Source organism: Wolffia australiana, chromosome 1, assembly GCF_029677425.1.
Source record: "Wolffia australiana isolate 7733 chromosome 1, ASM2967742v1".
NCBI lineage: Eukaryota > Viridiplantae > Streptophyta > Magnoliopsida > Alismatales > Araceae > Wolffia > Wolffia australiana.
Window position 1 is genome coordinate 24,049,589 of NC_135835.1, and position 27,977 is coordinate 24,077,565.

Sequence of the window (27,977 nt, forward strand, 5' to 3'; positions counted from 1 at the left end):
CGGGGAGAAAACCGGGACGGTGTCTGATATCGGATATCGGATATTGGTCGATATCCGTCCATTAAGTCCAGACGGATATCAATGACAGATATGGGGGGGGGGTGAGGACGAAATGAGTATCAGTAGACGTCAAGAAATAACCTCTCCCTTCTATCAGACAACTAGTATCCGATATCGGGGAGAAAACCGGGATGGTGTCTGATATCGGATATCAGATATTGGTCGATATCCGTCCTCTAAGTCTAGAAGGATATCAATGACAGATATGGGGGGGGGGGGTGAGGAAGAAATGAGTATCAGTAGACGTCAAGAAATGAGTATCAATAGACGTCACGTCTTGCTTTTCCTGCTATATCGGGATAATATTCTACCTACCATCGTCATATTTTAAGCCCCATAAATATGTTGGTTATTTAATGTATTTACATATCGTTCAATAAATCGAGCTGAAATTTTCTATTTTCTTCCATATGGGATAAAAGGGATTCTGAGTTTAACATCAAACTCCGAATCTGGTTATCCCATATGGAAGAAATTAAAAATATTGAGCTGTATATATTAAACGAAATGGGTAAACAATCAGAAAGGTCTCCTAGTAATCTCTTGCCCACGTTAATCCCTTTAAACTGCTAAACACTTGTCGGTTAATAATATTTTTAAGTCTCCTTTCGATGTAGATATCAAAATCTGATGACGACATCGAGATGGATATTGGTATCGGATATTGTCACTGTTGCAACCGGTATCTGATATCCGGATATCGAAAAAAATGGATACCAGAAATTCCCTTTTCGGCATCCGATACAGCATCCGTCCCGATACCGTCATCCGACACCGGTATCGGGACGGGGAAACCCTACTGTAGAGGGGGGGGGGGACGATTAAGGACGGGCCAGTTTTGGACAACTCGGATGGTCGTGGACAAGCTGGAACGGTTATGGACAACTGGGTACGGTTGTAGATGGGACGATTACTGACAGGACGGTTTTGGGCAAGCCGAGACGGTTTTGGACAATTGGGTTCAGTAGTAGACGGGAGGGGATGATTATGGACAGGACGGTTTTGGGCGAGCCAAGACGGTTTTGAACAAGATGGTACGGTTGTAGACGAGATGGGACGATTAGGCACGGGACGGTTTTGGACTAGCGGGAATGGTTTTGGACAGTGGGGGACGATTAGGGAGAGGATGGTTTTGGACTAGCCAGAACGGGTTTGGACAGGACGGGACGATTAGGGCCGGAACGGTAGTGAGGGGGACGGGGCGATTTTGGACAAGACAGGACGATTAGGGACGGAATGGATGTGGACTAGCCGGAACGATTTTGGACAGGACGAGCCGAGTAGGGCCGGAACGGATGTGGACTAGCAGGAAAGGTTTTGGACAGGACGGGACGAGTAGGGCTGGAACGGTTGTAAATGGGACGGGGTGATTTTGAGACTGAACGGTTGTGAACGGGACGGGACGATTTTGGTCGAGACGAGATCTTTTTAAGGGACGGGACGTGATACGAGACGAAAACCATCTCCTGCGTCCTCGTCCCGGACGATCGGGCACTATATATACTGCGAAGGTGGCGCGGGAAGAGGAAGGAGAGAGAGAGAGAGATGGCGGAGTTGTTCTGCAAGCAGGCGAAGAACTACGCGGCGGGCCGGCCGAGATATCCGGCGGAGCTCTTCCGCTTCATCGCCTCGAAAACTCGCCGACGCAGCCTTGCGTGGGACGTCGCCACTGGCAATGGCCAGGCCGCCTCCTCGGTACGTGATTTGCTGTCTTCGATTTCCCTTAGCTTTTTGTTGAAATTGATCGACAGATCACCTTCCGTCGATGAAATCGATCGATTCATCGCCTTCAATCTCTCCGTTTACTCGGAGAGATCAATCGATCCTCGATTACCTTCAATTTCTCTGTTTGCTTGAAGAAATCGATCAATCTATCGACTTCAATCTCTCCTTTACTCGAAGAAACCGATCGATCATCGATTGGCTTCCGTTTCTCTGTTTGCTTGAAGAAATCGATCATCGATTGTTTTCAGTTTCTCTGTATAATTGAAGAAATCGGTCATCGATTGCCTTCAGTTTCTCAGTTTTCTTGAAGAAATCGATCATCGATTGTCTTCAGTTTCTCTGTTTGCTTGAAGAAATCGATCATCGATCGCCTTCAGTTTCTCTGTTTTCTTGAAGAAATCGATCATCGATCGCCTTCAGTTTCTCTGTTCGCTTGAAGAAATCGATCATCGATCGCCTTCAGTTTCTCTGTTCGCTTGAAGAAATCGATAATCGATCGCCTTCAGTTTCTCAGTTTGCTTGAAGAAATCGATCATCGATTGCCTTCAGCTTCTCTGTTTGCTTGACGAAATTGATCATCGATTGCCTTACATTTCTCTGTTTACTTGACGAAATTTATCACTCGATTGCCTCCAATCTTCCTGTTCAATTCGATCGAATTGATCGATCACCTTCAACTCCCTGTTTGCTTGAAGAAATCTATCGAAGGTCGCCTTCCGTCTCTGTCTACTCAAAGTTTTCGGTCGATCACTTTCAATCTCACAGTATACAGGAAGAAATCGATTGATCAATTTTATCACAAAAAAAAAAATCGATTGATCAATCAATCACACTCGACCAACGTCCATCTCCCTATTCTCTACAATAAATCGATCGATCACCTTAACTCTCCCTGATCACTCGACAACTCGCCCGATTAATCACCTTCAATCTCAACATTTACTCGAATCAAACAACCGATCGATGGCTCGATCACCTCAAATCTCCCGATTGACCTGAACAAATCGATCGATCGATCTTGCACAGCTCGCCGAGATCTACGACACCGTCGTGGCGACCGACGCGAGCGCCGAGCAGCTGGCCTGCGCGCCGGCGATCTCCAACGTTCAATTCCGCCAAACTCCACCGTCGATCTCGCCGGAGGATCTTCATCTCCACGTGGCACCATCCGGAACCGTAGATCTAATCACAGTGGCCCAGGCTCTGCACTGGTTCTCTCTCCCCTCCTTCTACGTCCTCGCACGTGCCGCCCTGAGCCACCCGGGCGGCGTTATCGCCGCCTGGTGCTACACTTCCCCCCGAGTCGACGACCGATTCGACCGAGTCTACGCCCGATTCTACGCCAGCACGGGCCCTTATTGGGCCCTGGCGCGGCGGATTGTGGATTTGGGCTATGTGGGCCTGGACTTCCCCTTTGATCCAGTAGAAGGGGAGGAGACCACTGGGCCGTTCAAGTTTGAGGCCCCCTGTGAGATGAACTTGGAGGGATTCTTCACTTATGTTCGGTCTTGGTCGGCGTATCAGACCGCAATCGAGATGGGTGTGGACCTGCTCGATGAGGCCGGCGGCGGCGGCAAGCTTCGCCGGGCTTGGGCCGGCCCGGCTGTTAAGACTGTCGTCTTTCCTGTCCATTTGAAGATTGGGCGGGTGTAAGAGTTTCATAGGGCATGGTGCCCGGTCGTTGTGCGGTGCGGTTCAAATTTTTAAAACCTCACTTCGGTGAGCATCTACCTCGGGCACTGTGCAGGGTCTGAGGCAGAGTGGTGTTTGAGGTTTTTTAAAAAAAAGTATAAAAATGGTTAAAATAGATGCTGAGGCTACCATTCCACCCCATCATCTCATTTCTATCTCTCTCACTCTCATCTCTCTTTCATTTCTCTCCTGTCTCTCACTCTCTCTCTCTTGGTTCTCTCTCACTTCCGCTTGTTTCTCATCTCTCTCTCTTGTTGTTCGCCTCACTTTCTCTCTCTCTCTCTCGGCTCTCGAATGTCTCTTAGCTCTCTCCTTCGGGTTTCTCTTCTAAATCTCTGTCTTCTCTCTCACTTCTCGCGTCTCTCGCTTCGTTTGCATCGAATAATTGATAGAATTCAAATTTTGTCTTTTTAGAGCATTGGGGATTTTTTTTTTGAAGAAATAGAGCACTTGGGATTTGTGGTGGTTAGAAATTTGTCCATTGGGGCGAACTTCCGCCTAATGGTATGACCCTCAATTGTGGCTTTGAGGGCAACATTGTCAGTTTTTAGAGCACAGAGGGTGTCTCAATTAAATAGCAGGAGAAAAGGCTAAACTTCTGAGAACTGGGTAGGGATATTTTTGGTTGAATTAGAGTCTAGTGACATGTGTTAACTGTCCGAAACTATACAAATTTGGCATTTCCAGACACAAAATATTGAAACTGGTATCAGAGCTTGTGTTGAATATTCTTCAACCAAGTGAGAAGACTAAAGTAGGAATAAAACTGTATCAATCTTAATGGGCATGGAAAGAGCCAATATCTTCGGCATTAGACTATGATATGTGTCCATTGGTGGGACAACGATATGTATTATGGGGTTTAAGGATCTGAATTTGTATTTTATCAATTCAATGGTCTGTTTTGCCTGTCGGATATCTGTTTTCAGTATTCCTTCTTGTCATCAGAGTCTTCCTTCAATTGAAACACTAAAAATGACAAGGTAACCATAAAAATATTGTGTTGGCAAATAGGATAATAAAATCATTATTTTGGACATAGTTGACACTACTGACATCAGTTGAAGATTAACTAAAATTTCTACCTAAAGTGAAGAAAATTTCAGAATTTTTTATTTAAAATATTTAACATATTTGGGGGAAGGAAATATTTTGAAATTAAAATATATTAACGTGAATAAGAATAAGTACAATATTGATTCACTTTCAAGAAATCATGTTGTTCCCTGCAGTAAATGGCCAATTGCATAATTACACAAAGATTCAGATGTGGATGTATTATTAATAAATAGATCAAGAGACCTGTACGCCTAAGGATCAATGGATAAAAATGAACGAGAAGGAAGGCCAGAGAAAATAATAATTAAAAAATAAATCATAAAAATAATTATGTGCATAGTTCAGTGTGAAAAAATAATTAATACAATAAAGCTGTGTACATGGTCCTCCCGAGTCATTTGATTAACAAAATTGTTCTGCTGCAAATGCTTATTAATTTCCCTAGGCCATAATTATTACGAACAAAATGAAGGCCATATCTCACTGATCAGGGTTCCTTGTTGAATATTTTGATAGATCAATATTTTCAATTTAGATTTATTTTAAGGCTCATCTTGCAATTTTTTTAAAAATATATTTCATGCCCTAATTTTTTTTGTACTTATCATGTCATTTGTTTCATCATCTGACATCATCACTATCTGACTCTCTAAATATACCATAAAAATGATGTTGTACTCATGGTACGTGCTCACGGTAACAGTTTATAAGACGATGCATTGATATTTTCGTGACGATAAACTAACATATTTATACACATCAATCCATTCCATCATCATTATGTGTGATGGTTGAACCCTATTAAATGATAAGGGAAAGATGAACTATTCAGTATGTCAACCCAATTTTGTTTTCAGAGGTTAATAATTTATGCTATTTATTAAAATATCCAATTCTAACTATCAATTATAATTTTCTGTTTTTCATTTCCTTAGTCAAGGTCTGAATGAATTATAGACTTACAAACTAGGAGCCCTTGACTTAGTAAATTAGATTTGTTTTAGTTTTTTTCCAAGTAGCTCCAAAATGATGGCTGGTCTGACATTTGCTAGATATGACTCTAAAGAACAATTGAATGGCAGTCCGAATTGGCCTCTAAGTCTTTGATATTAAAAAAAATAGGGAGGCATTGATCAAAACTGCGTGTAGTATGGCATAATCTTAGAATCTCAATTCAGCTCACTTCCAATCTAAATGTCTCAGCTTTTCGACAAGAACAAAATCATAAAATTTGAAATACATAAAGAGGTGAAAACAGAATAAGACAAGTGTTACTTTGCTCTAGGTCACTGGCCTAGGATGTCACAGTAGTCAAAACTGTATTATTAGACATTTTGTTCATCTCCAGGTTCTTCCCAGATATTGAAGGCCACTTATTGAGAAGCTTGGGTAAAAAATTGAATACAATGGTCATGAAAAGCTTATTAATGGTCACTGAGTTTGTGTTAAAACTTATTCAAGAAAGTAAAAATATCCAAAATGGGAATAGTATTGTACCTACTCTAATCAACTTGGAAGGCTCAAGATATGTAGCCTAGGAACATACATATTCTGTAAAATTAACTAGTGAGAAGGGCTAAAAAGTATAGTTATTATTCTTGTAAGCCACCAAATATTATAAAACTTACCTTAATTTTTTTATGAAAATATAAATATAGCTCTAAGTCTCACTATCCGTGAAAACTAATATAGGTGGCCTTAAAATTTGTGATGTAATGTTTTTAAGTCGCTTAATGACTAAAATGATAATTTGTTTGAAAAAATATCAAAATGATAATATTTCTGGTTTGGGATTTAAAAATATTTTTTAATCAATATTTTTACATTATTGCAAAGGAAAATATAATTTTTTAGGAGAAGCTCAATATTTGAGAGCTTTAATTAGGATTTGGCTTTTATGACAGGGTTGAAATGTTTTTTTATGATCCTTGCTCAAAATTTTTAGATATTAAAATTTAAATCATAAGGCTGAAGGCAATGGAAGGAAAAATGTTTCTATTTTTTAATATCAGTGTTGTATGGTCAAAAATGAACATCAAAGGTTGTTCAACAAGATAATTGAGGAAACTCATTCATTTTAATTTTATTTCCATTCATATTCACTCTCAATTCATTTATAATTTACAAAAATTATTTTTCTTATGCAGAGAAATTCCTACTCCTTTCCTACCAGCCTCAAAGAATTACAACATAATCAGCCACATGATTGGTTCCCATATCAGTGTTCAACATCAATTTATAACACATATAACATACCACTAGACACAATAATATATAAACGAAGAGAAAATTTCCTCTCTTAACATACACACATAGTTTTTTGAAATGCAAATCCAAAAGTTGTTGTAATTATTTCAAGTTTTAACAGATCAAATATGTTGAGTTTTGACTCCTCAAATAGTTTTAATCTTATGCGTTACCTCTTTTTAAATTTTATGATCTGCTTGTTTGTTTTTACTTATGCCAGGTTGATAATGTGCCAAAATTTGTTACATTCATATTAATTTGTCATATCTTCATACTAAATGCACTTTTTTCAATGCTACAGAGATTAAATGGATGAAACGTGCTCTTAGGGTGTTATTCTGATATCTGTATGTTCTTAGAACACATTTTTGAATACCCTCCATAACAAGAAGAAAACATAGTGAAATAGATAATTTTAGTAATATGGGAATAGTAACTGTATCATGAAATTTAGGTTTGGGATATATTCTACATTACATGTGTCAACCCCAGTTATCACATTATCAGCATTGATGGATATTACTTGGGCGTCAAACCAACTCACACAACCATATTTTATTTAAGTTTGTTGAATGAAATATTAGGTCATTACTATTCCAGTGTGATGTTTATAATGAAGTCCATGAAACTGTGCAATGATAAAGTGAATTATGATGAGATCATAATACAGTGATTACTAGTCTTTAAACATTTATTCCAAATATTCCTATTCAATGGATATTCAAGATGGACATCGAAGTATCCAAATGGAATATCACTATCTGATCCTACTTATACAATACATATGATTGATCCTGTGACTGTCAGTTTGGTGACAATACAGACATATAGTGGATACTCTACGGGGAAAGAGTTCAATAAATAGATCCGAATGAATCCTAGAATTGTAATATACTTAAACATCAATCAGGTTGATGCATGTCATGGTTTTATCAGTGATCCATTGACATGAGACACCAAGGACATCTGGTGGATGTACAACTATGTTTTGACTATGACTTACGAGTCTCTAATCATGGGATTCAAACTTGGATATAGGAAGAATCCCATAGAGATAATTGATCAGCTTCCAAAATAGACGTAATTGATTAGGTTCCAAAAAGACTAACCTCAAATGTGACGATGAAAATTGAGCACACCACTACATGGTTGCTGCCAAGGAGACAAATAAGTTCATTGTTGAGTCACACCAATATTGCAGTCGCATAAGAAAAAGAGCCATGGTCTCAATCAGAAGTTATAAAAATTTTGGGGTTCTTTTACTAAATTTGTGCGATTATTACTGAAAGATATATCCTAATGGACAGAGTTAAATTTAATGACTTCATACCAGATTCATAGACATCCCAGATTAGTTTACTATCACCATCACCAGAAATCAGTAAGTTTTTTGTCTGAACGTTATGTACCGTTGTTCATATGGGAGATTGATGAAATTATATGTGACCTTTATTCCATGTCGATTAACACACTGATATCACAGATTTTCCATCTTATTTTAGTGAAATGATTAAGGCCCAAATGATTACATACACATTGAAAACATCACTTTGATTTAATTATTTTTTTGCATCTGCACAAAGTTTTGACTTAGGATTCAATAAACAATTTATTTTAAAAGTCAGGGATAACTTTTTTAAACTTATCAAAGGCATTTATGCTTCAAAAGAATAATGTAGGTTTTTTTAGTGTTTTAAAGAATTTAATGACTTCAAATTCATTAGAAATAAAATTTAAAAGTTAGTATACATATTTTGAAAAAGAATGATTCTATGTTTTTAGGATTGAAATCACTTTATCTTGATTTAGTTTCAATTTTCCATGTGTAATTTCTATTTTGGCCAAATTTCGGCCAATGATTGGCTCATCCAATCATTGGAAGAGACTTCGATATGACATTGTGATATGTGATGTCATAGTGACACAAATGAGCTTTTTTACTACAAAGAGACGTGGTATGATTAAAATATCATAGCTTTTTCCAGAAGTAAATGCAATTAAACCATATTGAAACATAGTTGACTAAAAACTTCCCCGTCTTTTATTCACAACAGATGTAATAAGGCACATGCATACATGTTAGAATAAAAAAATTGTATATGTTTTATGATATAAGGTGGATTAAAAAATATGGACGTATGGACCATATATAAAAATAATATTTTTATATATGCATATATATGTGGCAAAATGTGTCTAGTTACAATAAAGAAAAGGCCTTACGTGGTGTCTCAAATGATAAAACAATATTTAATTTCACTCTATTTTTCTTGTTCCTTTGTCAGGGTTGAGTGGCAGCAGATCGCTGATCGATGGACAAAATGATGATGATGGTGAGGGCTAGTCAGATTGTAGAGCCTTATCCAACTTGTAGATTTATGGAGGATAGATAGAATGATCCAATGAAATAGATTATGTTAAAATATAAGTGTGATATAAAATAAATCCATTCATCTTATTGGACCCAACTTTAAGGGCAGTTTCATCCGATTGATTTAGAGGAGATAGGAAAAGAGAGAGAAAAAAACTGTTAAAGTGCAGCCCAAGGTAGCTGCCCAGGAATGATACAAAATAATAAATCTAGAATCAAAATACTTTTTTTATTCTTCTTAAATGTCCCCAAATGCCAAGGCATGGGCATATGCATGCCCTTGGAATATTTTCATAATTAAGAGCATTGCACTTAATTAGAGAACATAATTTAAATTCATAAAAAATATCAAGTTCATGATCTCTATCCATATCTTATATTCCTAGATCCATTTAAAATTTCCCTTGGAAATGATTTTTCTCAATTTTCTTGTATCTTGTACTTTTTCTACCTAGATCAATTTATTGATTTTTATATCTCTCTCTAGATCCAAAGTTTTAGTTTTTAAAAATTCAACTCCCTATCTGTAATTTTTTTCCCTATAATTTCATTAAAAATTAATTCATTTTCTCTTCCAATTTTGCATTCATTTTTTTATCTAATTAATTTTGGAACGGCTTCCATTAAAATTTTTGTTATAATCTAGTTGCGTCCCATTCTCTTCTGTGGGTTATCTCAGGGCTTGGACGAAATTTTGTCATAAGTTGAATTAAATATGAAATATGAAAACTGTATAGCTAAATTTCTTATTTTTTTGAATTATAAAATTATATAAACAATATACAATTCGAAATATCCTAAAAACGTTTGTATATACATTGATTTATTTCTCTATTTTATTTTAAATTATTACCAAAGAAATATGATTTTTATGGATAAATGCCTCCCTTTAGACTGACCCATAGTTTCCTAGATTTTAGAAGTTTTTAATAGAAAATTTTCATGTATAATCGCAGTAGTCTAAATACCATCAGCATATTTATTTCACATTAAATTATTCTATTTTTTACTAAATCCTAAAAATTATGTGTTGTTCTATATTCCTTGATAGAAACTTACTCATATAATGCTTATGAAATAATTATAACGAATTTTCAGGATACATAAAATGATTATTGAATTATAATGATCACTTGTATTCTAAACATTCCGATAATAGAAGATTCCATCACCATACGATAATAGAAGATTCCATCACCATAGCAGGATAGAATAAGACTATTTATTCCTTGGCATATCATGAATATGTTTGATCACATAGTCATTAGTGTGGAGACATAATTGGTGGATATCGTGTGCTTTTTAGGAAAATAGTTCACTGAAATTATATGCATAAATCATTTGATGGTATTGTATGTAACAGTATATCATGTTTATTCATGTCACAATTGTGTAACTATTCTTTATGTCTGAATGACCAAAGAGAGTGTGTACATGTGAATTCATAGAAAAGGTGATAGCGTGGTCAAGATGTGATTGTTTTCTATCGACATAAGATGAGACAGCTTAAGGAGAATAATGCAATCAATTCATTGCCCAAGGCAATGGACATACCTGAGGAGTTCTCAGATGATTTTTTATGCATAAATACTAACATGGATGATTGAATAAAAGTTAACAGTGTAAATCCCTTCAATTCAAGTGTTGATATTATATTGGTGTTGAAATTATAACCCCTCTATTTTGAGCACCTGATAAGCTTCTCCAGCTAACCAAACCCTTAAGCAAAAGAGAAGGATAATCAAAGAGTTTTAGACCAACTCCTTGACAAGCTCTTTTAAGCTTACTACTGTTGTGTACTTCAGATATGATTGAAAATGTAATTCTCATGATGCAGAAGTCTGTATTCAATGGATACATATACCATATTTACTTGATCACGATATTCTTCCATGGTGATTATCTTAGGCCAAGAGGAGAAGAAGGTGCCCAATGAGGCTTCAACAAACGAAGGAAGATCCATAATTGGAACTGAACCCAAATCTTTATAGGAAAAATAAAATATAACCAAAAGAGGGAGCTGAGTTGAATGTAAATCACAAAACCCTTATAGGTCACAAGGTGCAATTAAATAACACGAGAGAGGCCAAATAAGGTCCAGTTAATTTTTCATGCTTTTATGCTCACTCCAATATTATTTAATTTGATTTCGCGATTTAGAATGTATACCAGGTCAAATGAAGCAGAAGATAAGTACTATATCATTACATATATTTAATTTTGGGCTAATCATGGGGTCAAGTCCACTGGGAGCTCTAGAACATATTGGAGTTCAACGCTAGCAAAATGGCGAGATGCAGGAAAAAAATAGTGACGAGATGAAGTTTGAAGAAAACTTGCACCAACATTTCAATTATTCTTGTTAAATTAAAATACTAATTGATTTGGTTGTTTGTTGAACCGTTTCAGGGAAGCAACCAATTGGCCCAAGAAAGAGATAAACGCAACATTGAATTCCTAGAACATTATTTAAATATAAATGTACCCAATAAAATTATATTAACAGCCAAAGTAGGATTAAAATTTTCGAAGATGTACGTCAGGATTAATGAATCTCTGAAACCCACAATGTAAGAATTCAGCTATTCTCTATACCACTGACTCCTACGGCATTTTTATCATCCAGGTTAGTCATAGAACCGTGAATATTCTTGTCCAAATCATGAGAACATTGACTGCAATAAATTTAGGATAATGAATTTCAGGGCCTTGTCTGGCCCTGAAATCATTGTGAAAGAAATGGAAATGATGGGATTCCAAGGCCAATGTTTATGAATGAATATAATAAAAAAATACCTGTGAATGGATAGAGTCAAAACGCTTCCCAAACCAGATTGAACATATCAGCTACAATTAAAGCAGGGGCAACTCCCTTTACCCCCAATTAGGGCATTCTGTGCACAACCAGTTTACATATATGAGTTAACATAAATGCTGTGGATGAGTTCTCAGGCACACTCACTGGCTTCATTGGTAGCGAGCTGATGAAGAGCATCTCTGTTGTCTTACCAGTATCAGTCTCAAGTGACTCAGTAGAGACATTACTCTTAAAAAAACTGGCACACATAGAGAGGAAAACGATCATATAGACAGCCATTGAACTTGACGTTCCTTTTACCGGCAGGCACATAACAACAGAGACCAACTGCATGAGTGTCCTTGTCCTTAATGAATAAATAATTTGTCTTATTCTTTTCATCTATTCTCAGGCTATCTCATGGAGTTATCTGGCACTGCAGTTCCTTAGGATCCCCCAAACCATTGGCAAAAAAAGGTCCCAGATTGACTGCAGATATTCCGGATGCTGCAAGACCGTTTTAGCCTTCTTTGAATACTTTTGCTTTCTGCCCAGTGATCCGTTATCTGCTAATTAGGATCGTTATTTTGAAAATAATTTTCAATAAAGTTCTTGTCTTCTTAGTGCTCTCCCATCTGAAGATGTCTCCTCTCCAGCGACATGCTTCAAAGACTCCTCATTCTCATCGCAGAGATGAGCTGACAGAGAAGGGTCCATCATAGCATAAGAATCTGTAGAAACATAACATGGATCACAATTTCGCTAACTTATAAAAAATAATAAATAATAAAATATAAATGAGAGAAACAAAGGCACCCACTCAAATGATTGCGATTATGATCCTTGGTCATATGCAGTATGATCGTCCCCATGAGTACAACAAAAAACCCACATATTTCAGAGATAATGTTCTTCCCACTTTGGCCATCCCAATCCTGAAATTCATGGAAATCATCAGATTTTTGGCATATAAAGTACAGCCCCATTCAGGAGAAATAAGATCACAGCGATGATACCTTGAACATGATTACGCTGGCGACAATGGTAAGTGTGGTGAACATTACATAGTATATAGGAGACACTACTGCAGTGTTGAAGGTGTCAAGAGCCTGAAATATCAAGGCCAATTTCTCGCAAAATTAGATAATGTGTAACTGAATTATACGCAGAAAGTTTTAGGAGCAAACAAAATACAAGTTCCAGGGAAAATCCACTCATTTTTTAATCAAGAAAGAGAAAAGGACATCATGACTCTGACAGATCTGAAAATCAAAGGTACTTTAGCTATCATTGAGCTGTTATAATTCGTGTTTTCAATCACACGCCGGACATAACTGCTGGGGAAGGAAGTGTCATCTCTTCGTCTAAACAGACACCATTTTATAATTAAATTGCAGAAAAAAAGAAGCTAAGTTCAAAAACTTTATCAGAAAGAACTAATTGAACTGAAGAGGAGAACACTGCAGGGTCAATAATCTCATTGAGAAGAATAGAATGAACGAGGGCTTTTTAATTACTAGAAAAACTGAATTTTTAGAAACATCCGGAACTAACCCTGTTGAGATAATCCATCTGAGTGATAATACAAGTAAGCACAACAAGGGTGAAGAACCATGTTTGAGGGTACACAAACTGATTTGATCCCTCAAACGTTAGCTTTAGGGAAATTCCAAGAGCTTTCACACTCATTACCTAGCAGAAAAAAAAACTCATTAACATCTAAGTTTCATATATAAAAATGCACTTTGAGAGAGAAAAAATGAAAAATCTTTTACCGAGAGAGAGCCCATCAAAGAGCAAATGCCCACATAAACAAGCACGTTGCTCTGTCCAAATCGAGGAACACAGTGGAAGACCAAGACGAGAACGAGTACAACTACTGATGCCACATAAAGCAGAAAATCTGAAAAAACATCCTAAAAGTGAATATCCTGTGACTTAAAATTCAAAAAATAAGCAGAAAAGTATTTTTTTTTTTGAAATATATAAAAGCAATTTTTTTCAACCTGTTTGAGTGGCCATGATCCAGATTTCCATGACAGAACTGATGGTTCTCTCCTCCGGAGCGTGCATTACAATAACGACAGAGCCCGTGATGCACATAACACAACCAAGAATTCCAAGTTCATGAAGTTTCTCTTTCAAGATTATGTGGGCAAGAACAGCGCTACAAATTTCAGAAAAAAATCTTATTATTCCGCAAACCCAGATAAATTTGACGGAAACTTTGATCGTCAGAATCCCAAGTTCATGAACTTTCTCTTTCAAGATTGTGTGGGCAAGAACAGAGCTACGAATTTCAGAAAAAAATCTTATTTCTCCACAAATCCAGATAAATTTAACGGAAACTTTGATCGTCAGAATCCCAAGTTCATGAAGTTTCTCTTTCAAGACTATGTGGGCAAGAACAGTGCAACAAATTTCAGAAAAAAAATCTCATTTTTCCACAAACCCAGATAAATTTAACGGAAACTTTGATCATCAGAATCCCAAGTTCACGAAGTTTCTCTTTCAAGATTATGTGGTCAAGAACAGCGCAACAAATTTCAGAAAAAAATCTCATTTTTCCACAAACCCAGATAAATTTGACGGAAAATTTGTTAATCAGAATCCCCAGTTCATGAAGTTTCTCTTTCAAGATTATGTGGTCAAGAACAGCGCAACAAATTTCAGAAAAAAAATCTCATTTTCCCACAAACCCAGATAGATTTAACGGAAACTTTGATCATCAGAATCCCAAGTTTATGAAGTTTCTCTTTCAAGATTATGTGGTCAAGAACAGCGCAACGAATTTCAGAAAAAAATCTCATTTTTTCACAAACCCAGATAAATTTAACGGAAACTTAGATGACCATAATCCCAAGTTCATGAAGTTTCTCTTTCAAGATTATTCGGTCAAGAACAGTGCAACAAATTTCAGAAAAAATCTCATTTTTCCACAAACCGAGATAAATTTCACCGAAAATTTGTTCATCAGCTCCTTGTACCTGACGATGATGCTGAGCGCTCCAAGAGGGGTGATAAGAACAGCCGGAGCGAACGCGTATGCCACGAAATTCGCAATCTCCCCAACAACCACTGAATATTCCCGTCTAAATTTAATCAAATCACCAAAGATTTCAACAAATTACGAGCACAAGGAAAGAGAAATTCCATACTTGTGACCATGCCCACCCACCAGAGAGGTTCGAGCAGGTACGTGTGAGCTCCACCGCCTGCAGATCAAGCTCAACAAGGGAATTCTAGAGAGAGAAAGAGGAGTTTTCTAGAGAGATAGAGAGAGGACGACCTGCACGAGCACCAGAGGCTTCGGCAGCACGGCGTAGACCCTTCTTCTTGATGATGAAGCTGGCCCCGATGAAGGCGCTTGAAGAGAGAGCCAAGAGTACTCCCGTAAGATTATCACTGGAGAAACCCATCTTCTCTCTCTACCTCCTTCTCTCTCTCTCTCTCTCTTGTCAGCGTCCAATCTTCTCTCTAGCGCAACGATGAATATTCACCCTTTTGCTGTCTGACCTTTCCAGAGACTCTCTTTCTCTCTCTTCTTTCTCTCTCCTCTCTCTCTTCTCCCTTCTCTCTCTCTCTCTCCTCTCTTTCTCTCTTCTCCGTTCTCCCTTTTCTCTTCTCTCTTCTCTTCCCCCTTCTGTCTTTCTCTCTTCTCTGTTCTCTCTCTTTCCTCTCTTCTCCCTTCTTCCTTCTCTCTCTCTTCCCCCTTCTGTCTTTCTCCCTTCTTCCTTCTCTCTCTCTTCTCTTCTCTCTTCCCCCTTCTGTCTTTCTCCCTTCTTCCTTCTCTCTCTCTTCTCTGTTCTCTCTTTCTCTCTTCTCTTCTCTCTTCCCCCTTCTGTCTTTCTCCCTTCTTCCTTCTCTCTCTCTTCTCTGTTCTCTCTTTCTCTCTTCTCTTCTCTCTTCCCCCTTCTGTCTTTCTCCCTTCTTCCTTCTCTCTCTCTTCTCTGTTCTCTCTTTCTCTCTTCTCTTCTCTCTTCCCCCTTCTGTCTTTCTCTCTTCTCCCTTCTTCCTCTCTATTTCTCTCTCTTCTCCCTTCTCTCTTGCGTCTTTCTCTCTTCTCTCTCTCTCTTGTCTCTTTTTCTCTTTTTCTCTCTTTCTCCCTCCAATCAGTAATTTATGAGAATTCCGCTGGAAAAATTTGCGGGTCCCTTCAAAGCTTCTTTCTTCGCCGTTTCCTCAAACGCAGTCCTGAGAGAAGTTTGCAGGCAGAAGACAGCGAGACGCGTCGATTGGGCAGCATACGATACGCTTCTGGACCAATCAGAATAAGCCACGTGGCACTTCTCTGCTGACTCTCGTTGGCTCTGCTTCGCTCCGGTAACTAGACTGTCAGCAATTGACGGCCCAGAAAGGAGGTATCTGTTTCTGGTTTCAGATCCATCTGTTCTATATTTTAAAAATCAAAAAAAAATTCAGATCTATCTGTTGTATATTTTTGTCTGTTTTCTCAGTTCAATTTGCGAGAAACAAAAAAAATAATTAAAATCCTGATTTCTCATCAATCAACTAATGTCCTGAGAAACCAAAGCTAGATTTATAAGCTAGTAGATGCTTATATAGTATTCATGTGTAGTTACATGCTTATATGGTATTCATGTGCAAAAGGAATTGAGAGTCATGTACATCATCGAAAAATGTATTGTTCATTCTTGGAGAAATAGCTGATTTTATCACCTGATTTGATGTAATTCTTGAAAAGTGGTATAGTGATAATGTGTATCGATAATTAAAAGTATCCTGTAGGATAACATAAGGTCAAAAGCTATGCTAGTGAGTGGGGAATTTAATTATACACATCTAGATATCAGAATTATTTATTGTGCCAAGAATTCTAATTTTGTGTACTAGTTGGTACTCTCCATGAGACTAATGTGAAGGTAAAGATGTAGTACAACAACAATTGAGAAACAAAGAGATTAGAAGATGTCAGAAATTAATATTTGAATTTCATTATTATGATTTACTTAAGTAAAAAATCAATATTGTTTTTGTCTAGATGATAAAGTTTATTAATGCAGAGAAATATAGAAGATGGAAGACTGTTGCCGCTGTATAGTCAATAGTGGAACTACACACATGAAGAATTGAACTCCCTTTTAGTCTGCCTGGTCATATAGTATGAAATATTCAGACCATGTGAAACATCTGCACCAAGTCATAGTGTGTTAAAATTTTTTGGAGATCCAAGATCTATGCCTTTCTTTTTGTCCATGTATCAAAATTTTTGATGACTAAAATACCATTAATACCCAATTTCTCAAATTATTCTGTTTGTTTCTCTTCTACACTTATTCGATGTCTTTTCCCCTAAAATGTATCAAACACAATGATTAGAAGCCAGAAATATCAGTGGATGACCTTGGACTCACATAGGCATAAGGTTAAGCTTTCTTTGGTAATTTCAAGTTTTTTAATTTAATGCAGTTTAGTTTCAAACGTACAACGAGGTTAAGAAAACATCAATCAGTAAACTTTTGTGATGTGTCTCTGTTTACTCTTTCTATGTTCTTTTCAGGTTTCCTCATAGGGCCTGCTCAAAGATAATGATTTTTTGTTGACCCCGGTTTCGAACCATTGTTATTTCTAATGGGAGCTCTTGAATGATTATGCTGTTAACAAATATACACATATAACACATTACATATAAATCGTGCAAATGCTGGTGACTTTGAAAGGCTGAGGATGGCATGCATAAATATTTATTTTTTCTAATTGAATTTTGGATAAGATTACTTTTATTTTATTAAAGGCATATTGGAAATAGTATCAAATAAGTGAATAATTAAAAAAGACTCATGATATTTAAGTATCATTATTTTTATTCCATCTATTAATGTAACCAGGTAGAATTTATTAACTAAAAGAAAAGGATAATCATTTTTTGGAAAAAAAATTCATTTTTTTCTCTAAATGATTGCACTTATTCATCATCCATAGATATTACAACGATTTTTAACTTGTACGCTCATCAACTGAGTTTTCAGCACATGATATCATTATAAATATTACAAATTATGTATTTTTATGAACACCTAGTTAACATAGCTATTTCAAAATTTATGGTTTAAATTTATTATGACTAACTGTTCTTGAATTTGAATACATAAAAGATGTAAATATATTTGTTACACTATAATTTAAAGGTGTACAAGGTTAAATAAAAATTATTTGAAATTTTGTATACTATGAAATAAATTAAATCTATTTTAGAAGCTTTAAGAGGTCTATATCTTTATTTAAAACCATTGGCTCAGTCAAAAGCATCCACATTTTGAGGACCATGAAAAATGGTAAAAATAAAATTATAAGAAATTATACATTAAGTTTGGAGTCACCTCATCATATATACTCAATTTGGTAATCTCTTCAAATACCATGTTAAATTAATTTTTAAAACTCCACATGATACCAATTATATTGATTAGATGAATTTACTTTTATTGATCAGGGATTTGAGAAGCTTTCTCTGAGGTGTTTAAAATATTCGTTGTAAAGGTCAGAAGCGGCATCAGCAATATCCCCGATGGAGTATTTTTTTATTGATTTTGATTCATGAAGAAAACAGATTTTGTATAACTAGCAGTTATTAGAGCACACCAATTGACCTCTCCACTACATTTCACTTTTCCCTGGATTTGGCTTGTTTAGGTCCCAGTTATCCCTTATACTTTAGAATTAAAATCTCTTAATTATGAGTAAACAAAAAACTGTAAATTTTAAAATGGATGAACCATTTTTTTTACTATTTTTATCCATGTTTATTTCACTAAATTCAAATAGTTTTAAAATATCAGGTATATGGAATTATTGAAAAAAAATATAAGAATTCAATGAGATAAATCTAAGAGATTTTAGATTAAAAGGGGTTTTGATTACATGTCTAACAGTTAACAGAACATCTACTAATATAAATACATAAAAAATTGTGATAATTCATAACTTGGCAGGAAAGTATGATGCATACGCTCTTTCTAAGTTCTAAGCACGTCTCTCCCCATTAATAAATCGGGTAATTAGGCCAATAAGAGCCTATTCACCGTTCTCATAATTGATCAATTAGTAAAAATTGGTTTCGTATGAATACATAGAGAACATGACCAGAAATAATTGAAGACATCTTGGAAAACATCTGAAGTAAATGGATGGCTACTGAATGTCCCAGAACACATTAGTTTTATACTTAATAATTACCTTAATATCCATCATTCAATTTGAGAGAGGTTACATTACAATTTCTTCACCTATCCACTCCATTAATTTCCATTTCTCTTACCTTTTTATTTGAGTTTATCAGGTATAAGCTCTCTTTTGTAACTCCCTTTACCAACTCTCCAAGTCGCTATGAATATCACATACTTATTCCTTTTTGAGCATACCATATCCCAAGATACTTAATTCCCAATCCTGGATTATGATCCTCAGTCCCACGAGCTACCTGATTTATTGAAAGATGCTTAATACCTAGATAATACTCAGCTTTTGGAATCATCAATACTCATCTAACATAATTTACGCATGGTGATATTTCAAATTCAAGTATTTGGATCATAGAATTTAACAATTTTGGTCAAATAATAACGCTTTCATACGTGAGACCTTAGTTCTTTTTATTTTAATCCTTATTTCTTTCAAGAAACAGAGTTATGTTTAACATCTTGGATACATCTTATTTTGAACCATTTCTTTTACCATTGAATGCAACCCTTGACCAAAAGTCATTTGAAAATTGGCTTTTGACAATAATAATGACATTCAATGAAGATCACCAATAGAGAAATTAAAATAATTTAGTCTTGGGCATGCTTTTCCCACAAAGAAATCGCCCGATTAGGGCCATAATGCATGGTTCATTGTTGCCATACTTGAGGAGATTCGTCCTTGGCTCTTGTTCTTGCATTACAAGTCTCAATGAATCAGCCATGGATGTTGGCTGCCCTTTGCTGCTTTTCATGTGGCGCTCAATCAACATTTTTTGGGTCATCCCTAATACTCTATTCAGTTTCTCAAGTTCAATGTATCTGAGGCCTGAACCAGAAATTCCAGCATAAATATAGGACATAGTTTCCTTTTCCTTCATCTCCTCGTGTCGGATCCACAGCCTTTTGCTTATTTTCTCCATTATATCCTGCTGTTGTACATAGCAATTTCTATATGGCTTAATACAGATAAATTCAAATTCAGGAATTTGGGATGCATCCTTTCAACTAGATAAATGTTCCCACAATTATTATTTTTGATAATTTTTAATTAGAAAACAATGTCTTATCACTTTCTTCGATAATCGAGTAATCAAGAAAAAAAACACAACTAGGAAAACTTCAAAAACTAAAACTAGTTAACTTAAAAATAGATGAATCGAGCTAGTTCATCAAAGAGACAATTTCTTAATGAATCAACACTGAACAACATTGAAAGATAAGTGATCAGCTCCGACTGATGTCTTTCAATAGATACAACCTAACCTATCCTCACGAACAACTTAATGACTGATATTTATGAATATATAAAAGTTGATTGATCTTCAATATCATATAGAAATTAATATGGAAGTATAGCTCCTCAGTAAAACAGACCAGTAAATAGTTGATAAAGATGCGCATCGAGAAACAGACCGATGTTTTGTTCTCCATTACCCAAAGCGTCAAACTCGATGATCTATAAGACGAATAAATAAATCTTCCATAAAACAATCAAGAAGTTTAAAACATTAACCGTAGATACTCGTGGTTACTAACATTACACATATACATACCAAACAAGTCCTAGTTAAAAATTATAAACAAATGGACGTCCGGAAAATTCACATCTGATTTGAATACCTGAACGAACTGGAGATGGGTGCGCATGAGATTTAAACGTTTGAAATCGGCAGTTGCTTGACTGATACATAGGAATATATAAAAGTTGATTGAGCTTGAATATCAGATTGAAATAAACATCGACGTGTAACTCCTCAATAAAACAGACCAGTAAATAGTTGACAATGTTGCACATCGAGAAACAGACCGATAATTTTTTCTCCATTGCCCAAAACAACAAACTCGATGATCTATAAGACGAATAAATACATCTTCCATAAAAACAATCAAGAAGTTTAAAACGTTAACCGTAGATACTCGTGGTTAATACCATTACACATATACATGCAAATAAAAGTCCTAGTTAAAATTCTAATCTGATTTGAATACCTGAACGAACTGGAGATGGGTGCGCATGAGATTTAAACGTTTGAAATCTGGCAGTTGCTTGAACCTCCTACACATAGTCACGGCCTCTTCCACGCTTGGAAAAACCATCGGTTCGTTCTCTTCTGGGCTGAATATCACAGCGATAACTTGCACATCGCAAAGAATACGCAACTCTTCAGCCTTTTTAACCACGCCCGCTCTCCTCTTCTTCAGCCTGTCTCGCCGTCTAGCGTCGTCCTCCACCCACCCAATTCTTATCCTACTCCGCGGATTGAACTTCTCTCGAGACTTCGGAAAAGGAGGAAGCAGCGACTGCATGAACGGCGTGTTCTTTCTCCTATCTTCCATGCATGCTCAAAGTTCTATCTTCTGTCGATAATACGCAGTTTATAAACTGTATGCTTTATCTTGGGCGAGCATTTAATGTGGGTAAGTATGGAATTTTAAAGAAACTTGTAGAGAAAGAGAGACGCCTGGTTAAAGCTTGATTGATGTGCTGTTGTTCCTGCATGAAAGAGCCTCGTGCTTTCTTTAAATGCTTACGAAGGTATCCTTATCTGATTTAGAAGCGTATTATAGAGAAATGAAGTTGGAGATCTCATGAACGTTCTTTAACTCAGTTTTGAATTTTTGTCTTATGCGAGCTTGAGGGGTGTTTGGAATTTTCGTGATAAGGAGAGATTGCCCATTTTTAAAGGTACAAAAAGCGTAGATTGGTCTGAATAACGCATATTTCAAAGGGGATGCAGGATAAGGAAATAAATGATGATCTGGAGAGGTTAATGCTTTGGATTTGGAAACAAATATCATAGAATCTGCCAATGGGAAGCCGTTTTTTTGCAGCTGGCGTAGCTTGAGAAAGATGGCAAAATTTCCCCAAGGAGTGATATTAGAAATGCGGTTTTATGATGACCAAATCGTAAGAAGATATGAACTGAATTAGTTCATTCTTTTGTCCTACTTTAAAGTAGAAACATATTTGAATCGAACACTGATAAGTTGTGCCCATCTTGCAGTTCATATTACCATACAACTTGTAAGGAAAAAAGCGCCTTCTACCATTTGGCAAACGGGAGTAAAGAATCAAGTTTCATCTATACGTTTATATTATAAGTTAAATATTTCTAAAGTTTCGGAGAAAACGATTTCATGACATTGTGAGAAGATTTAACTTTCAGGTTCCTGATTGTTTGAACAGACTGTAAATCATATTTGAGAGGAGATTTAACTTTCAGGTTCCAGATTATTTGAATAGACCGTAAATCATATTTGAGAGGAGATTTAACTTTCAGGTTCCAGATTATTTGAATAGACTGTAAATCATATTTGACAGGAGATTTAACTTTCAGGTTCCAGATTATTTGAATAGACTGTAAATCATATTTGAGAGGAGATTTACCTTTCAGGTTCCTGATTGTTTGAACAGACTGTAAATCATATCTATTTAGGATTACACCAGCACAAACAAGGAACTAATCTTTCCCTATAAAGTTTACATCTGAAATTAAATATATTTAAATCTTAGGAGAAAAACCCTTCTAGTTGCTGAATTGAATTGGCATGATGGTAACAACTCCAAATACCCCACAAAACTCACCCTGTATCTTGATTGTTTTTCAACGGATTATCAATCCCCAAAAGATACAACTATGCATTCCAACAGTTCTAAACAAGGGAATTCAAAAAAAAACATTTTAAACACCAGAATTGGCATCTTAGTCTCAGAAAAATCCTCAAACACACACAAAGCCTCCCATCTCCAGATTATTTCAACATATTATCAATCCCCTAGGGACACAATGAAACAATTTAACTGCACCATCTGTTATTGTTAAATAGTTTTTAAAACAAACTTATACCATTACAATAAAAAAACGTAGTTAACAATAACATATGATGCACTTAAAATGTTTCATTGTGTCTCTAGGGGATTGATAGTATGGTGAAATAATATGGAGATGGGAGGTTTTTTGTGTGTTTGAGAATTGTTCTGAGACGAAGATGCCAATTATCTTGTTTACAGTGTTTTTGTAAATTCACTTTAAACACCATAATTGACATCTTAAGTGCATCATATTATCAAAAAACGTATTTAAGGGAACCATAATTGTCACCATATTATCAATCCCCTAGAGACACAATGCAACATTTAAACTGCATCATCTGTTACTGTTACATAGTTTTTAAGACAAAATTATATACCAATACAATAAAAAAACGTATTTAACTGTAAGAACACTCTAAAAGGCCCACAAAACTTCCCCCCCCAGTATTATTTCAAGAGATTCCTCCTTCCGTACAATCATTCAATGAACTATTGCAGAAATCCATCACTGTAGAGTGTAGACGATGGATCATGCCTGAAGAAAGAGGCAATGATTCGGGATCGTTAAAAAACAAGATAAAGGCGGCCCCTTTCCTGCAACTGGGTTCGATCGATCACAAATGCGATGAATCCGGAAGAACGACGAGAATCTACAGACGATCATCCAAAAAGAAGCTGATTTGCGAAAAGGGTTTCATTTTCAACCCGAATCATGCATCGCCACCTCTTCCTCCGTCGTCAATCTCCAACTCTCCTCCCTTCTCTCGCCGTTCTCCTCCGAACCCACAACCCAAAATCCATCGCCGCCCCCTTCTGCAGCGCAGCGCCCTCCACCGTATCCGAATCCGACGTGCGCAAGTACTTGGGCTACTTCGCTCTCGTTCTAGGATGCGGAGCAGCGACGTACTACTCCTTTCCCTTCCCCTCCGACGCCAAGCACAAGAAAGCAGAGATCTTTCGCTACGCGCCTCTGCCGGAAGATCTTCACACGGTGTCGAATTGGAGCGGCACCCACGAAGTGCAAACCCGAGTTTTTCTTCAGCCGGAGAGCCTGGAAGATCTGGAGAAGATCGTGAAGGACGCCCATGAGAAGAAGATGAAGATCAGGCCGGTGGGATCTGGGCTTTCGCCCAATGGAATTGGGTTGCAGCGCGCTGGAATGGTGAATTTGGCGTTGATGGACAAGGTTTTGCAAGTGGATGTGGATTCGAAGAGGGTTAGGGTTCAGGCCGGGGCTAGGGTTTCTCAGCTTGTGGATTCGCTTCGGGAATTTGGGCTTACTCTTGAGAATTTCGCTTCTATCCGCGAGCAGCAGGTTGGGGGGATTGTTCAGGTGAAGCTCTCTTTCTCTTCTTCTCCTTTCTCCTGATTTGCTTGGGGTTCATGGACGGATGTCAGACGAGAACGGCGGTCTCTGCGTCGTTCGTTCTGACTTGGAACGGAGAGCAGGACTATACCCGTTCCCCGTTTCGTGCCATCCTCGAAAACTCGTCAATTGCCATCGATCATTGCCATTGATCATTGTCATTGATCATTGTCCTCGTCAGCGTCATCATCATTGTCATCATCATTGTCATTGTCATCGATCATTGTCCTCATCATCATTATCATCATCGCATCATCATCGTTGTCATCATTCTCATTGTCATTGTCATCATCATTCTCATTGTCATTGTCATCATCATTCTCATTGTCATTGTCATTGTCATCATCGTTGTCATCGTCTTCGATCATTGTCCTCATCATCGTTATTGTCATCATCATCGTTGTCGTCATTGTCATCGATCATTGTCCTCGTCATCGTTATCATCATCGTCATTGTAATCATCATTGTCATTGTCATCGATCATTGTCCTCATCATCGTTATCGTCATCATCATTGTTGTCGTCGTTGTCATCATCATTGTCATTGTCATCGACCGTTGTCCTTGTTATCGTTATTGTCATCATCATCATCATTGTCATTGTCATTAATCATTGTCCTCGTCATCATTATCGTCATCGTCATTGTTCATCATCATCGTTGTCATTGTCATTGTCATTGTCATTGTCATCATCATTGTCATTGTCATCGATCATTATCCTCGTCATTGTTATCATCATCATCATCGTCATTTTTTTCGTTCTCGTCATCGTCCTTGCTGTCATTACCATCATCATTGTCATAGTTGTAGTTATAGCTGGCACTGACAATTTGGTCATCACATCTTGTTATCTGAGTGATGTTTAATTGGGGATGATTAGAAAAGAGGATGCCGAATTCATCATCGTCATCATTGCCGCAAATGCTACTGTTATATTAGTTCATATGCAGTTGTCCCGTCGTCAGTTCCGTCATCTGTCCCGTTGAGCCTCTCTAGGATGAAATGCTAAGCACTGTAACAAAATGACAAAACTGAAGAACTGTTCAGTCCTGTTCCATCCATCCCAATCGTTGTCTTATTCGAAATCTTTGATCAGGTCAGTGCCCATGGCACAGGCGCATTGCTGCCGCCGATCGATGAGCAGGTTGTCAGCATGAAGCTCGTCACTCCGTCGAAGGGGACAATTGAGATCTCAAAGGAGAAGGATCCGGAATTGTTCTATCTTGCTCGCTGCGGCCTGGGTGGTCTTGGAGTGGTGGCCGAGGTCACCATCCAGTGCGTCGATCGCCACGAGCTGGTAGAGCACACCTTCGTCTCCAATGTCGAGGAAGTCAAGAAAAATCACAAGTAATCCTTTGCTACCTCTAAAAGCTACCCCAGGAAGGCCTAATATTGTGCTAAAAGCTATAGATGATAGTAGACGTAGTCATTCTGTTCTTTTTGTGCGAATTTGTGCGAATTGTTCATTCCGTTCTGTTTTCCGAACAGAACAAAAACAAATTCGAATATCGCACAGACCCGTGTGTGGTTCTTTTGTTCGCTTTGTGCAAATTTTGTTCTGGTTTTGTGCGAATTTTGTTAGTTTTTTTTTAAAAGAACTGAAGAAAGAACAAGGCCATGTGCGGTTCTTTTGTGCGAATTTTTTGTTCGTTTCAAACGAACAGAACAGAACAACCATGTCTAGCTGATAGCGAGGGTTCTACTTTTGGTCTTAAACTTTTTCTCGGGCAGGGTGTTGTCTTCAACGTTCCCCGTCAACACCCGTCCCCAATGTTCACTGTGTTGTGCCTATAATTTGAACTCTCAGATGATACTTGTCTTCTAGCGATTACCATGGAGCTAAAAGCTATAGCTTAAAGCAAGAGTGCTACTTTTCCTTTTAAACTTTTCTCATCTGAGTGTTGACTTCAACACTACCGACGAAATTTATCATCTGAGGCACTATTTTTGACACATTCTTCTCTGTTACAGGAAATGGTTGACAGAAAATAAACACATCAAGTATCTGTGGATCCCTTACAATGACACCATTGTTGTCGTTCGCTGCAACCCACTTTCACGGCGCAATGGCCGGCCAAAGCTCGACCCAAAGTACACCCAAGATGAGGCTCTGCAGCATGTCCGCGACCTCTACCGAAATTCCCTGAAAACATATAGGTTAAATCAGCTAGAGTCATCATGTACCTTCCCAAAGTTTCTATTTTTTTTTCATAATTCATGCATGATTCGTGGGTCTTCAGGCCTGGGGAGAAGAGCGAGGAGACAGAGATCAACCAGCTCTCGTTTACGGAACTGAGGGATAAGCTTCTGGCGCTCGACCCTCTGAATAAAGCCCATGTAGTCAAAGTCAACGAGGCCGAAGCCGAGTTCTGGAAGAAGTCAGAAGGATATCGGGTCGGGTGGAGCGACGAGATACTAGGCTTTGACTGCGGTGGGCAGCAGTGGGTCTCTGAAAATTGCTTCCCAGTGGGCACTCTGGCCCAGCCCAGTTTCAAGGACATAAAATATATGGAGGACCTCAAGCAGCTCATAGAAAAGGAAGAGATCCCTGCGCCTGCTCCCATTGAGCAGAGATGGACGGCCCGCAGTAGAAGCCCAATGAGCCCTGCTTCGAGCTCCTCGGACGACGACATCTTTTGCTGGGTAAGTTTTAAACTTAAGTTTACATGTTAATTTTAATTCAATTATTATAATTATCATGGTTGTGTAGTGTAACTTCTCTTACTTATTGAGGCAGGTTGGGATTATTATGTACCTTCCCACATCAGATGCATTACAGAGGAAGCAAATTACAGAGGAGTTTTTCAGTTATAGGAAATTGACTCAGCGCAAGCTATGGGGAGATTATTCTGCTTTTGAACACTGGGCGAAGATCGAGGTAAGCGTCTGAAATTTATTGAATTTTTGGTTCTGGGTTTTTGATTTTAGGAGATATAGGTATGAAAAAAATCGTTCTGGTAGGTTCCAAGAAAGAAAGAGGAGCTTTCTGCACTTCAAGAAAGATTGAGGCAGAGATTCCCTGTTGATGCGTACAATAAGGCGCGGAATGAGCTCGATCCTCACGGGGTTCTGTCAAATGGCATGCTGGATAAGCTATTTACTCCTTTGGAAGCCGTTTAATTTCCCAGAAAGAAATGAAGAGAGATATATGTATGCTTCTTCTTTCTTTCTAGAGAGAGATGAAGATGTGCTCCTTCATCCTTCTTTGTGGGTTTTCAAGGTTTTGCCATCAGACCTTGAATCATCAAGTCTTCATCATGAACCTGTCAATAAAAATCATTATACTCCTCTGTTTCTTTAGTTGTTTCTCCACGTCACAGAGAGTTTGAGGGAGACGAGTGTATTTTTCTTATTCCTTTCTTGATCAACGCTCTGGCCTCAAACATGGAATTATTCAAGGTTAAATAGAGCCAAATTTGAAATAGAAAAATCCTTCATTTGGTGGCCTGCATTTCCCTATTTACTGATGTCTGGTATCATCATCTGTAGGATCTATTATCTTGGAAATTGTGAACGTTACCAAATGGGTATCAATAATTTGTATCCTTACTCGATACTGGAATGAAACTCGGATGACAGCAATTATTTTTTTGTTACTGATAACAATATTCTAATTGTCATGGAAATTCCCATTTTTAAAATA

The 27,977-nt window shown here is 37.3% G+C and overlaps 3 protein-coding genes across 3 annotated transcripts; 2 read left to right on the forward strand and 1 right to left on the reverse strand.

Moving 5' to 3' along the window:
- The first annotated feature begins 1,573 nt into the window (after positions 1-1,573).
- LOC144711799 (S-adenosyl-L-methionine-dependent methyltransferases superfamily protein) lies at positions 1,574-3,895 on the forward strand. The gene is made up of 2 exons (XM_078585868.1): positions 1,574-1,755; positions 2,812-3,895. The coding sequence occupies exons 1-2, from the start codon at positions 1,606-1,608 to the stop codon at positions 3,436-3,438; spliced, it is 777 nt and encodes a 258-aa protein (XP_078441994.1). The 5' UTR covers positions 1,574-1,605; the 3' UTR covers positions 3,439-3,895.
- Positions 3,896-11,975: 8,080 nt separating this feature from the next.
- LOC144711811 (putative magnesium transporter NIPA3) lies at positions 11,976-16,005 on the reverse strand. Its single transcript, XM_078585894.1, has 9 exons — positions 15,241-16,005; positions 15,110-15,166; positions 14,939-15,029; positions 13,958-14,118; positions 13,727-13,854; positions 13,506-13,643; positions 12,968-13,060; positions 12,772-12,886; positions 11,976-12,682 (listed from the first exon to the last, which is right to left on the reverse strand). Exons 1-9 carry the CDS (start codon positions 15,368-15,370, stop codon positions 12,552-12,554), a joined length of 1,044 nt encoding a protein of 347 aa, XP_078442020.1. The 5' UTR covers positions 15,371-16,005; the 3' UTR covers positions 11,976-12,551.
- Positions 16,006-23,477: 7,472 nt separating this feature from the next.
- Positions 23,478-27,793, forward strand: GLDH (L-galactono-1,4-lactone dehydrogenase). Its single transcript, XM_078585882.1, has 6 exons — positions 23,478-24,303; positions 25,431-25,681; positions 26,306-26,491; positions 26,575-26,977; positions 27,072-27,212; positions 27,296-27,793. The coding sequence occupies exons 1-6, from the start codon at positions 23,683-23,685 to the stop codon at positions 27,452-27,454; spliced, it is 1,761 nt and encodes a 586-aa protein (XP_078442008.1). The 5' UTR covers positions 23,478-23,682; the 3' UTR covers positions 27,455-27,793.
- Positions 27,794-27,977: the final 184 nt, after the last annotated feature.